The sequence below is a fragment of the Colletotrichum higginsianum genome, chromosome 3, assembly GCF_001672515.1.
Source record: "Colletotrichum higginsianum IMI 349063 chromosome 3, whole genome shotgun sequence".
Lineage (NCBI taxonomy): Eukaryota > Fungi > Ascomycota > Sordariomycetes > Glomerellales > Glomerellaceae > Colletotrichum > Colletotrichum higginsianum.
Genome location: NC_030956.1, coordinates 4,893,873 through 4,907,396, shown reverse-complemented (window position 1 = coordinate 4,907,396; position 13,524 = coordinate 4,893,873). Strand labels below are relative to the sequence as shown.

Sequence of the window (13,524 nt, the reverse complement as noted above, 5' to 3'; positions counted from 1 at the left end):
CTCTAGGCCCCGCGTTCGAATCGCGGTCGGTCCTTGTACCTTTTGTCGTTCGTTTTTGCTGCACGATGGCTGCAAAACGTTGTTTGTGCGCCGTGTCGTTTTGGTGCGTCGTCTCCGCAACTGAACGGAGGCTTTCCGCTTCGCTTTGCTTGCATTGGCGCCGTCCACTTAAAGTTGGAGGCGACTCCACTAGTGTTCCTCAATGACTCGAGGTGTCTTCAATCAAGTGTTGACATTGTATGTTTATTGGCCTCTTTTAGGCTATGTATGGGCAGGCAGTGTGAACGGATATGTACGTCTACATATCTATATAGATAGAACGTGTTTCAACCACATTTTGTGCGAACTGAGAACAAGGAGGTTGGTTGGCTGGTTGGACAAAGACAGACAGAGAGAGAGAGGTGTTACTCATGCCATATCAAACAGGGGCCATGAGCGCCACGCCAGCCAGCAGGGCAACCCCCCAAACAGCCAGCGTCGCGCCCTTCGCCGACGGTGCCGTCCTGCTTCCTGACCCGGTGCTAGGCCATGGTGCCGGCCCCGTTGCCGTCGAGGCCGGCGTGGCCGACGCAGTCACGACCGGCGACGTCTCGGCGGTGGCGGCGGCAGATCCCCTGTTCACCATCGTGATCGCTGGCGTGTACAAGATGGCTTCGTAGAGCGTGCGGGCGCTCTCGTCTACAACCATCGTCGTCCCGACGTACTCCACCGACTCGTCCCCCACCGACCAGGCGCTGCCCGTGACCACCCGCCCGTGGTACGTGAACGTCCTCTCGACCGGGGACATCAGGATGGTCTCCTCGTTTACATACTTGATCTGGCAGCCGGTGGTGGCCGGGTAGGCCTCTCTGGGGACGGGCGAGTAGCAGTTGCCGCCGACCAAGCCGATCTTGTAGCCGCTGTTGCCTGTGTCAGTAAAGAAAGGTGCTCTTCCCGGGTCCCGACGAGAAAAGGGACGAAGACGAAGACGAAGACGAAGACGAAGACGAAGACGAAGACGAAGACGAAGACGAAGACGAAGACGAAGACGAAGACGAAGACGAAGACGAAGACGAAGACGAAGACGAAGACAAAGACGACGGAGACGACGGCGACTGACCTTGGGCAACACAGGATGACGGTCTCCGAGGGCTCCAGGGCCGACATGAAGAGGTTCTGCGGCGGCTCGAAGATGGGCATCCCCTGGGTGATGGTCGTGACCTCGGTCGACACACTGGTCGGGTAGATCAACCTGTTGGTGCGGGTGACCGTCGGGTCCGCGAAGATGCCGCTGAGGGAGTGCGACGAGGCCTCATCGCGCACGCCGTAGGCGACGGTGGCCCAGCCCGAGGGGCACTCGTAGGCTGGGGAGTGGTGGACCAGATAGTTGAAGCGCTCCGGCCCGCCCTTCCTGGCGTGGTACAGCGAGTTGACGGCGCTGGCCGACGGGAAGCAGTCGTTGACCACGGGGCCGTTGACGTCGCACGTCTGGGACAGGTACACCACGCTCTCCACCGCGGCCAACGCGAGGGCGACCGGCGGGGCCGTGGTGGCGCACGATGCCGGCGCGGTCCATGATGTCAACGGGCCGAGGTTGATGATGGTCGTGCCGGACAAGGTTGGCGTAGGCATCGTGAAGTTTTGTTTTTTGGTTTGAGTGTCGAAGCTGTTAATTGTCCCTTTTTTTGTTTTTTTCCCTTTCCACGACCAAAAAAAAGACACGGCCGAACGGACGTTCCCTACACGATGGCTTTCTAAAGGATTGACTGACAGTAACCAGAAACAACGGGGCTCTGTTTTTTTAAAAAAAAATAAAACAAAGTCAAGTGTAAACAACCCTTTTGAATTCGGGTGCCTAGCCGCCCGCGAGGGAAAAGAAAACCCGCGAAATTACTCTGCGGCACAGTCCCAGTCACATCCTTCTAGCCAGTCTCCAAACAGAATGGCCGGCATGGAAACGAAGAGATTTCATTGCTGGATTTGTCTGGCTTGGGTTGGCACACTAACCAGCTTTGGGCAGCCGGGGTCCTAACCGACGGTTTTGCCCAGCCCCGGTGTGTGATATCGTGATTATCAACAAAAGTCCCTTTGGTGGACAAGACCGCGCGCTGTATTTGACCGAGTATCGATGTACACTTGTCAAGCTGACTGGCAACCGACGGCATGCGGCTTACGAGAGATTCACAGTCAGGGTGACTGACAATCATCGTTTCTCAAGAAAGACGTTACCGGATGAAGATGTTTATGTACACATGTTAGCCGCGCAAAGCAACAACAACAACAGACCAAGAAGTTATCTACAAAAAACAATCTCAGAAATTCAGAATCACAACCACGACCCGAACCCAAACAAGAATGTCCGAAAGCGCCTATTCACTTGGCCCAAAAACCCTACTTCTGTGTCCTCCCCATTGACGACATCTAGGTGCTGCAGCCAATGTCGATGCCGGCGGCGAACAGGTCGCCGCCGACGGGAATGAAACCGGCAAGGGCACCAGCAATGGTCCCGACCCAGCCGCAGCCTCCGGAGACGGCGTTGGACCTGGCGGCGAACTCGATGATCAGGTCGTCCGGCTGGAGGCGGCCGTCGATGTAGGCCGTCACGCGCAGCGACGAGGGGACCTTGTGGCCCCAGGTGTGGTTCATGCACTGGGCCAGGCCGGGCGAGTTCTCGTTGCGGCACGGGTACTCGCAGTTGCGTGCGCTGAGGCGGCCGCAGGCGGCGTCCGACGTGTAGCCGACGCTCTCCATCCACGTGAGGCCGCGGCAGCCGTTGAAGACCTCGTAGCCGTACGGATCCGCCACCCGGCTGAGGACCTCCCACGCCGACTGCACCAGGCCGTCGCGCATCTGGTTGTCGCTGAGGCCGGGCGTCCGGCCCCAGGCGCCGTTCATCTTGACCTGCACCGTCACGTCCGGGTCGTAGTCGTCGGCGTGCGTGCACTCGTTCGTCTGCGTCCCGAAGGAGCGGTCCGTCATGATGGCGCGCGTGTTGCCCGACTCGGCGTAGATGGCCTGCCACGTCGCCGCGAAGAGGTCGAGGTTGCCCACGTCGATCATGTTGTCGCTGTAGCGGACTTCCATCTGCACCAGGGCCGAGGCTTGGGCCGCCAGGCCGGCGAGGAGGATGTTGGTGGTGGCCTTCATTGTGGCGTGTGTATGTATACTGTCTATTTTGTTAACCCCCCGAGCCGTTCAAGTCACCAAGACAAACTGATGTTGAACTCACATCGAGACTGATAGGCAACCGAAGAGAACGAGGAGAGTTACGGTGAGAGATGGGAGAGGTAGTAAGTAGAGTGAAAGGACTCGGTTGATGATGATTTCGCAACTTCGAGTGAGATGGAAAGCTGGAACACAAGCTGCTCTTTATGGACCTCGAGATCAATGACCAGAACCATCCTTTTCCCCAACTCCACCATCACGGCAGTCACTACTCTGTACCCAACATCCCTTCGGCACTGGATGGACTCCGCCCTTTCCTGCCAAGATTTGTCATTTCACCAGACCCAAGAGTTGGGGCTGTCTGAACGCATACAACCGGTCAGAAACCCGGCTGACTCTGTACCGACTCCTCCACAGAGCCCCAGCCGGAGATGGAATCGTTGCAAGGTACTGGATGAGAACATGGCATCAACGGTGGTGCGTTTACTCATCGCCCCGAGACTCCCTCCTCGTCTAGGTGGAGTTGTCCAGGACCAAAAACACGCCCCCCTGGGTGTTGGTTGAGGCGTAAGCAGTGCCGGCGTTGAGAGGAAATCACTACCGAACCGGACAATGACGTTCCCACCTGAACTATCAAGGTGCAGTCAGTATATACGACCGGTCAAATCCTGTCGTTTTACGGATACAGAGTACGAAAAAACAGAGCCTGTAATGAGGTGGTTCCGTCTACGCCCGAGCCAGGGGTTGGTCTTGGGCCTCTCCATAAACCCTCGTGAGGGTCACATTTGTGTACGGATTGGGACTCCCTCGGCCCCATATGAGCCACTCTTGACGAACTAATAGGGAGAACTGCCCCAACCAAAAGTTCCCAAGCTCAGGTCGGCCAAGCATATCCAGCGAGCTACGTGTTTCAGCTCTTCTGGCTTGGCTCCGTAGTCTTTTTTTGAAAGCTTGAGTCATGGCTGTGAGGGTTTATTTCGACGATATCTGTTCTCGCCGTAGCTGCGTGGGTTGTGGCTGGGCGCATATGCATCGTGATGGTCACAATGGGGCGGTTGCGATCTATGAAATCATCGGGCGTCCAGATGCATACCACCGCCTTGTCCTGTGACTTGGACGTCCCACCTCCCAGTCGCGATTTGCGCTTGCAAACCACGGGAACCGACAGCTTCAACAACATTCTCTGTCTCTCTCTCTCTCAGGCCGCTCGCTCGCTCACAGGGACAAAACGAATCTCGTTCTTGACCGTTCAAGCATTTGTTTGGCACATGTGCAACTGAATGGCAACCTATCAGATGGGTCCTCGGGAGCATCCCGAGATATGCGCCACCCGCCACATGTGTCAGCAAGCATGTTGCCCTCTGTATCACGTATGCTTATACGGTTCGATGGATTCCGCACGTGTGAATAGTACGTGATGTTGCAGGGGCCCTATCCGCTTGCCCCAGTTGCCGCGGACCCCGAGCCGCACTGCCCTCCAAGAAGCTCGTTCACGGTGATGTTCTCAGGGGTCTACAGGTCTGCGAGTCATTACCAGCTCCGTAAGGCTGACTCGTGCCACGCTTGACTGGCGCCGAAAACGTGCAATGGTCCGTGGCTTTTAAATGATCACGACTCCCCTACAGCCCCCCCCCCCCCCCCCCCCCCTCTCCGTCACCGTTCTCCCCATACAATTTGCGGTGGCCAAGGCGGAGTGGGTTTGACGACCGCCAATGTTGGACGGGCAGTCGCCGAGCCAAGACGCGAGTTTTGCAAAACATGATGTTGTAAGTTTTATATTTCCGGCGTCAAATCTTATAGTAATTAACCTCGTGTACCTCTCAAGGTTGGTAAACTTTGTGAGACGGTTAATCGGACCTTTGTATGTTGAGATGCGGCATGCCTCCGCGGAAGAGAGCAGGGAGCAGCAGGCTGCACTGACTGAACAGTCGGCCGCGGCGTCAAGATGTACGGCTAACCATAAACCTGCTCAATTTTTCATCTTGGACAAGTATGCGGCATTCGTTCCTTTCGTCCTGACACCACCATGCCAAGACTCCCGAATCCTTGCGAACACCAGACAGAAAATCTTCCCAGCCTTGATTACCTCCCTATCGCCCACAAACAACATTGATCCATTAATTAGTGTTTTAGCTAGTGGTCTTGGAGCCTGTCGGGACGCATAACTCCCCGACGCCGGTCGGAGGCGGGCTGGCGGCAAACTGTCACATTTATCAGCTCATGTCTAGACTCCACCAGTATAGACCGCGACTTCTAGCAGTCCTTCAACAACTCCTCGGATTTACCACCTTGGACCCGAAAATGGAGAAAGAAGCACTGTAATTTTAACTATATGGAAGCAAAAGCGGCCATTTTACAGAGCATTTCTGCACGATACCAAATACCAACGCCCCGCAGTCACCGGGAGCTGTTGGTTGTCTGCGTTGTGAAGAAGAAGCCAGTAAGTACTCTTGAAAAAAGAAAGAAAAAAAAAGGAGTTTCTATATGATTATACCCAATTGCTTTCGCCGCCTATTTCCGTTTGTTCCCGTCGGGTTGGGAAAGTCAGAGAGCCCTCTGTAACTGACTCCACTCGTAGACCTCATGTGAGCGTGCTTGAGTCATTGTTCAGCAATGTGTAGAAGCAGCACAGCCTTGAGAACGACAAGCCGTGCTTCAGGCTAGGCTTGATTCTCTTGTTGATATATAGCACAATCTAAACGTGTATCCAGTCACCTTCCTATTGCGGCCGATTCGGGTTGCCAGAGATGGACAAGGATGAGTATATAAAAACATCTACCCCGTCAGCAGATGCGCAGCGCAGCTGCCAAGCCACACAATGTTCTCACAAAACAAGGACGCCTGGTCTTGAGAGTACACAACGCTAGCCCCGGATCCCCATGTGTTCATCCAGATGTGTATGCCTCGGGAGATGAGCTCCTCCGAAATTATAGAAACAATTGCCTGGATGGTCTTGTGATCGCAAACTTGCTCCCCCCCGACGATCCTTTTGGCTTCTCTGGGCGACCTGCTCTGGTTTGTGAGCATGGGGTTTGCGGCCCCCATTTCCTTCGATAGTCTTTCTGAACTTCTCTCAATCACTCTGCCGTTCTCCTTCGTTCTCGGAAGCCTCTTCCCTCTGGTCCTCGGGCAGGGTCATGATTCCCTCGCGTATCAGACCTCTCCTCGCCAGCTCTCGCCGAATGCTCATCGCGTCGAATGCGTCAGGCGAGTTTACTCCCTCGCTCGTTTATGGAGAAACTCGGCTACATAGATTTTCAGCACCGCACCCAGTCAACCAGATGTTCTTTTCCGAATGAATCCAATATCAAAAGAGTGAAAATCGGCTTCGCCTGAGTAGATGCCAATGGATAACTCTAAGTGAGTGGATAATATATCCAAGTAGGATAGATAGTCTTTGCTCATAACGACGTATACGACGAGATCATCGAGTACGTGAGAATCGCACCGGACTATCTTGTCGCCAACAGCCCATGATACGTCCCGCACCACAACGCTGGTCAGGCAGGTGCTTCCGTCTGCTAACAGCTCAACCTCAGGCCAGCTTTCCAGACTCGTGTCGACTGACAGTGTCATATATCTCCAACATAACCCTCTTACCTACCACAGCCGTCCACAGGTTCCTGTAGCACAAAGGGGGTATCAGGTATCACAAGCCTTGTGTAAGCACAATATGTCACTGCCCACGCATGCCCACACATGCCCACACATGCCCACACATGCCCATAGGATGTATACCCTCACTCCCAGTGAACCTTTCCCGAAGGAATGTCAACGATGAAGGGACACCAACGTCCAGCCTAAACAGCGCAGAGTCCCAACCTAAGAACATACCTGCTGTTGCAAAGCCCCGACGTGCTGATCAGCTGCGTAGATACACAAGCTGGGTATAGCAATTTAGGCGAGTGTTTAGATATCTGTGGACACTCCGCATCTTAAGATAGAAGGTTAATCCCCCGAGATACCGACATGCTGGAACTCGACAGGTCCACTTTTCGCTGAATGGCACGAAATCAGGACAATGAGTGAAACTAAGAACTGGATTAAGAGTGAGGAGAGGATACGTGAAGAAGGGGGAAAGGGAAAAGGGTTCAATCCATGGAACAATTAGTCCCATACAGAGTATATATAATGACCTAGTGGAAGTGCTTTGCTTGCTGCGCAGTGCTTATCTCTATACGCATGTCTCGTGCACCCCATTCAGCCTGTATGCTCATATCTGTGCCGTGCCTCCACATCGAAATATGGAGCGTCTTGGCATCCGCTGGAGATAGGCAAGTCCTACTCCTCTCGAACCAAGGCGTTTATCATGGTCCCTCGGACCCAGGATACATATCGGTGCAACCAGATCTAGATTACCGCTTCCGAAGTTCCCGACGTTATCCGGTGATTCACCCGTCGTCCATTCCTGTGCAGCAGCATCATCATCATCATCATCATCATCAATACAGCATCCCATCTCGGAATACAGGCCACCCAATCCTAAAGTCGCGCGCGACACGTTCATAGCTTTCCGGCAAATGAGCCGAGCAGCAAGGTTTGGCAGAGCATCATGAACCCGCTTGAGACCGAGCACGAACCGGACGGGACCCGACTTCAGAACGCTCGACAAGACGACGCAGAGAATAAGCAGCCCGGCCAGCGTGTGGCCAGAGGCTTCCGCCGCACTTACAAAGCCTGCAACCCTTGCCGCCGCAAGAAGACCCGCTGCGTCGTCGAGATCCGCGACAGCCCGTCCTGCCTGCGCTGCGACCGGGAGGGTAGGGAGTGCGTCTTCCCACCAGACCGGGCCGCCAGTAGCCAGAAGAATGCCGCTGCCGACGCCCTCGCGCAAGGACGAGGAGGGCCCGCATCCGAAGGCACATCCTTGGCTGGCCAGCCTGGGACACCTCAGCCTCGATCTCGTGATGGATATCAACACCGTCGGCCGCAAGGTAGTCAAAGACATGCTCTGCCCAGAAACCCGAGCCCCACGGTCCCACCGCCATTTGAGCAATGGGATCCGATGGCGACCGAGAACGACAACTCGTTCAACACGCGGTGTTTCGGGCAAGCCGGCGGCGTCTCTCCGGGTCTTGAGCCAGTCGACCTCACCAACTCGATGATACGGACAATCGTCTCCAATGGCAACGATGCCCTCAAACTGCTCTTCCGCGCCGCCGCCGAGCAGGAGGCCTCGGGTAGCGGCGCGGCCGCCCCTCGAGTCCCGAGCCACGCCTCAACGTCGACCCTGCCCAGCGAGCCGGGAAACCCTGCCTCGGCACCCCCGCCATGTCTGTTCTGCAGCTTTGGAACGCCTTCCGATTTGTCAAGATGGGCTGGTTCACCGCCGAGGAAGGCGTCAGGTTTGTCGACCTGTTCTTCCGCAACCTGGCACCACTGAGCCTCATTGCCCGCGGCATGGATGCCACTCACCAAGGGCACTTTAGGCTGACGGCCAAAGAGCCCCTCCTCTGCTGCGTCATTCTCCTGATATCGACACGGTATCACCACCTCCCGCAGCCCGGAGGCGTTGCCCGCGGTGTCCTCGTCCACAACCGGCTCTGGGAACACTGCCAGCACCTGATCATGAGGATCATCACGGGGCAGGAGAAGGGCTCGACGGCCAGGACGCGGACACGGGGGTCTGTCGAGGCATTGCTGCTCCTGGTGGAGTGGCACCCGCGTGCGGTGTACTTCCCCCCGGTCCCCGATGGCTGGGACTCGTCCCTCCTGCACAGCGCCTTTGAACTAGGCCGTACCGACGACTACGGGACCCGTGAACACATCAGCGACGAGTCCAGCGGGCCGGCCTGGCAGAGAGACGTCGTTACGCCCGCCCGGACCTCCGATCGCATGGCATGGATGCTGCTTGGCAACGCGCAGACTCTGGCTCTGGAGCTCGGCATATACGATACGGCATCGCGGGCCGACGCTGGTGTTGCACATGCGCGGCAGCCGGGCTTGCACGCCCGGAGCGCTCGAGTGCGCGAGGTGCTCTACATTCTCATGGAGCAGCACTCTTTCCGTCTGGGCTGCCCTTCAATGGTGCCGGATACCTTGGCCCGCAGCGTCACCGGCTACCCATCGGCAAACGACGGCGGCGGCGGCGGCGACGACGATGAAGACTCAAGGGTTGCCCGTGCCTGGATCGGCCTGACGATGCTCGTTCGTTCCATACACGACATGCTGTTTCCCACAGCAGGCGCTGTTCGTCATCTTCTCCGGACTGGGCGGTATGCCAGCATCACCAGGCATTTTCAGCAACAGCTCGTCGAGTGGCGTAGGAAACACCTGGACTCGACGGCCATCAGCCCCAACGCCATCGAGGAGTTGCACATTGAATACCACCACGCGCAGGCGTTCCTGAACTCGCTCGGGGTCCAGGCAATCGTCGAGAGAGTCATGGGCAGCGCCTCGGCAAGCCCAACCATCCGTGCCACCCTCAACTCGACGGTCCAAGGTGTCGAGTACGATTTCATCAAGAAGGTCGTCGACGGGTCCGTGCAAGTGCTCAGGGCAACCCAGCGGCTCTTCGTCGCCGGGTTGCTGCGGTACTGTCCCGTACGTATCTACCTACGCGTCATTGCCGCCTCGATATTCCTGCTCAAGGCCCTCAGTTTGGGAACCCATGCCGCGGACCTGAGGTCGTCGTTGGGCTGCCTGCACGAGTGTATCGCCTGCCTCAAGGCGAGTAGTCTCGACGACGGAGACCTTGCGGCGAGGTACGCTGCCTTGCTGGAGGTCTTCCTGGCCAAGTTCGAGCAGGGCATGGTCCCGACGTCGGCACCGCGCATCTCGTCGATGCTTCTTGGGCAGGGAGAGTTGTCCGTCGACGATTCGGGAGAGGGCCTGGGCGGCGCCGATGAAGGCTGGGATGACGTGCCTGAGGATTGGCTCGCTCTGCCTCTGAGCCACAGCCTGGCACCTTTTCAACTCTGGGGAGAGGCGCCGGAGACGATGGAGCCAGAGGTATCTTTCTGGGACGCCATGTGGAATCTTCCCCAGGTTTGATGGAGGTGTGGTTCTCTAGCGGTCCTTACCCTAATTACCGCGAATGGCTTAACGTACTTCAAGGCTTATCCTCAATATGTTAGGAGGTTATCAATTATTTGTCTGGCAATACGGGCTTGTATGTCGATCTTTCCAGGATCTTGCTTTCCTTCAACTACGACTCTTACAGTCGTGACAACGTCGCCTCCCACCTTTTCAACCTGTATGACTCCCTGAGATCAAGACGGGGAAAGGAAGATGAAAGGGCTGAGAACGGCAAGTCAGCCGTGTCTCTTCGAGACTTGCTCATAACACGGTTGAAGCAGCCGCCCCAGTCGCAAAACTGTAAAAAGTCGAGGACACCAAAGACGAAGCACCACCCCCAATGCGAACCTATTCCAGATCCCCAAAGAAGAGGGGATTTCAACCCGATGGATGAGCAGGACAAGGCTTACGACCGCGATATGTTCTTTATCCAGTGTACATGCCACTCTTTTTTCAGATACACAGAAAACATCCTTGCCCAAATTGGTAGGTCTCTTCTCAACGCGGTAATTTGCTTGACAGGTCGCTTCACAAGGAATACAACTTACTTCCTCGACAACCCTGTTTCCGAGGAAGATGCTTTGTAGGTAGGCGGGTATATTCCCGAGCAGCTTGGCAGGTTCCCTCTTTCTTCCCTTCCATCATTTCTGAGGTCTACACCCAAGGCGGAGGCCGCTGCCATTTCTTCACAACAGCTCAATGAGAACGCCCATTCGCCCCGTTGGTTCCGTTGGCGCCGTTTACTGCATCCTGTGCGTTGAGCAACCCGTTGTCATCGTGCTTGTACTTCTCCTCCAACGCCCAGTACTTTCCGAACCCGACTCCCTGGCAGACGTCGCCGAAGGGCATGATCTCGGGCGGCGCGCCCTCGATGAAGCTTCGTTTGAGGTCTTCGAGTGTCTTCCTGATGCTGACGAGTTTGGCGGCGACGAGCGTAATGGGGTAGGCCACGCCGCAGAAGCCGAGGGCCGCGAGCTCCTTGGCGGACAGGTTCTCCGTCTTGCCGCCCTCGATGACTATAGCAGAGGCAAGTTTGTGGTCAGCAAACACTCCCTTCGAGCTACAACGGCCACGCTGTCGGCGCAACGGTTCGGTGTTGCTCGGCACTCACTGTTGGCGAAGATGGGCATCTCGACCTCCTTGACGACCCTGGCGAGGGCGGCTCGGTCAGGGAGCGCTTCGACAAAGACGGCGTCGACGCCGAGTCGCTTGAACTCCCTCACGCGAGCAAGGGCCTCGTCCCAGCCGTGTACAAGGGCATCAGTCCTGCCAAGGATGAAGATGTCCTTGCCTTCATTCCTCGCATCACATGCTGCCTTGATCCGCGCATAGGCTTCGCCCCGTGGGACAACCGACTTGCCCTTGGTGTGCCCGCAGCCTGAGTAGCACGCAGCCCGTGTCAGCGGTTCTCCTCCTCTCCCTTTTTGGCCCTGGAGGGAACTTACGCTTCGGCCACGTCTGGTCCTCGATCATGACACCAGCCGCACCGGCAAGGGCAAAGCTATCGACTGTCCTCCGGACGTTGACAGGGCTTCCGTAGCCCGTATCGCCGTCAACCATGATCGGGACAGAGACAACGCGAGCACTCTCCTTGATCTTATTGCACATGTCCTCCAGGGCGATGTAGCCCGCATCGGGCAGGCCGTGAGAACTGGCCACAGCATACCCCGAGACGAAAACCATGGGGAATCCCGCCTCTTCTGCCAGACGTGAACTGAGACCGTCGTACGTGCATGCGTGGGCGAGGATCTTTTCGGGGTCGTTGTGGGCTTCGAGGATCATGGTGCGGAGTCTGGATGCCTGGTATGACGGGATTCTGCCCCGGACGTTCTCGAGAGTTAGAGTAACCTTCTCGGCTAGCTCGCCCGGCCCGCCGGGCTTCTCCGCCACATGGTCGTTGAATGAGAAAGGGTAGGGCACGAGATCTTGCTTGCTAGACATGTTGTCTGTCCGAGATGGAAGGAGTAGGGTTGTCGTCTGGCTTCGTGGGGTATCTAAATAGGTACACGACTACTGGATCTTGCCTTGTTCACGTTCAACTTGCTGAGCGCGGGGTTGGCTGTATTTATTCGAGAGGTTCGGCTCCGCTCTGTATGGTTGATGGAGTTCATCAACGAGGGCCGGGGAGGTCCGGATTGGCATTGTCGAAATCTCCTAATCACGGCACACGTCCCGCACAATTGCGTTCTCTCAACGGGCCGCCCAAAACTGGAAGCTGAGCACGGGAAGGGGATCCCAAGATCTGAAGGGCGGGTATCGACGGCTACCTTGGGTTGGTTGCCTTGGACTTTTGCAGCTGATAACAGTGATAGCACCGAGCCTATCTCCGTGTAGCAGAGTCCCAATTGGCAAATGAAGGTCCTCTGCCCTCTGGCAATGTCCGTACCTTTCCGGTTCGGCAATCTTGCCAATACGGGGGGATTGCTATCTATACTCCGGCGAGACCACACAGCCGGGATCTTCTCGACGACCGGAAACCAACGGCCCGACACACAGCCCCGAGCAATCCCAAGATACCCACCCGGCTGACGTACTTTTCAGACATGACTAGTTGCTAGCCTTCAACTGGTCCACGGTAGCTATCTTAAAGGCGAAGACGCCGAGCGTCGAAGCGCCAGAGTTTCTAGGAGAACTGTGTTAGGGGCATCGCCGCTAGGATATGTAGGCGTGAGTGAGGGTATAGGTAAGTAAGATACGAAGGACAACCCCAGCCCCTCCTACAAGGAGTGGGGAAATCACTCTAGGAGAGTCTACAACTTACAAGGCCCTTGCAGGCAACTTGCAAGTACACACGCAAGATCCACGTCCGCTTTGAACAGTTGAGCAGTGCGCCAAGCCAAAACGTTGGCGCGACTTCGCACTGGTCGGCTCAAAAAACGAACTGCACAGGATAGGGGCAACGCCTACACCGCAATGTAGATGCGGTCATGTCATCGGAAGCGTGAGACCACCTCCTACGAGGTGGGCACCACAGCGCTTAGGGATGCAATAGGCGACTGCTATAAACACCGGCAATCCACTTTTCATCTTGGGGGGAAAGGCACCCACCCTACTGATTCAGAAAGCTAGGCTACAGGCCTGGAATCAGTGGTATGCTCACGTTCAAGCTCGCAATGGCAACAGGAAGATTGGAGGAGGAAAAGTATCGCACGCAAGTTGTGCAGCATCAGCAGGCTTGTGCCAGTCGTTACATATAAGCGTTGGTTTTACTTGTAGATATCTGTTAAACTAGATAAAACGCTTCTATCTGTAGTATGTAGGTTGTCTACTAATTTTGTGTATGTAGTATTGTTGTTATTAATGCAGATAGGCCAATCGCAGGGCAGGTAGGAAGGAAGCTGCAGCAGGCTACAAGCCCTAAAG

The 13,524-nt window shown here is 56.1% G+C and overlaps 4 protein-coding genes across 4 annotated transcripts; 1 reads left to right on the top strand and 3 right to left on the bottom strand.

Annotated features, from left to right (window-relative positions):
- Positions 1-418: 418 nt before the first annotated feature.
- CH63R_05006 (LPXTG-domain-containing protein) lies at positions 419-1,611 on the bottom strand (the record flags this gene model as incomplete). Its single annotated transcript, XM_018299981.1, has 2 exons — positions 419-889; positions 958-1,611. The coding sequence occupies 2 exons, from the start codon at positions 1,609-1,611 to the stop codon at positions 419-421; spliced, it is 1,125 nt and encodes a 374-aa protein (XP_018161227.1).
- A 789-nt stretch (positions 1,612-2,400) lies between these two features.
- On the bottom strand, positions 2,401-3,126 carry CH63R_05005 (uncharacterized protein; the record flags this gene model as incomplete). Its single annotated transcript, XM_018299980.1, has 1 exon — positions 2,401-3,126. One exon carries the CDS (start codon positions 3,124-3,126, stop codon positions 2,401-2,403), a length of 726 nt encoding a protein of 241 aa, XP_018161226.1.
- A 4,570-nt stretch (positions 3,127-7,696) lies between these two features.
- CH63R_05004 (C6 transcription factor) lies at positions 7,697-10,748 on the top strand (the record flags this gene model as incomplete). The annotated part of the gene is made up of 4 exons (XM_018299979.1): positions 7,697-8,489; positions 8,564-10,131; positions 10,221-10,255; positions 10,307-10,748. The coding sequence occupies 4 exons, from the start codon at positions 7,697-7,699 to the stop codon at positions 10,746-10,748; spliced, it is 2,838 nt and encodes a 945-aa protein (XP_018161225.1).
- A 109-nt stretch (positions 10,749-10,857) lies between these two features.
- On the bottom strand, positions 10,858-12,102 carry CH63R_05003 (Carboxyvinyl-carboxyphosphonatephosphorylmutase; the record flags this gene model as incomplete). Its single annotated transcript, XM_018299978.1, has 3 exons — positions 10,858-11,177; positions 11,273-11,539; positions 11,607-12,102. 3 exons carry the CDS (start codon positions 12,100-12,102, stop codon positions 10,858-10,860), a joined length of 1,083 nt encoding a protein of 360 aa, XP_018161224.1.
- Between the last annotated feature and the right edge of the window lie 1,422 nt (positions 12,103-13,524).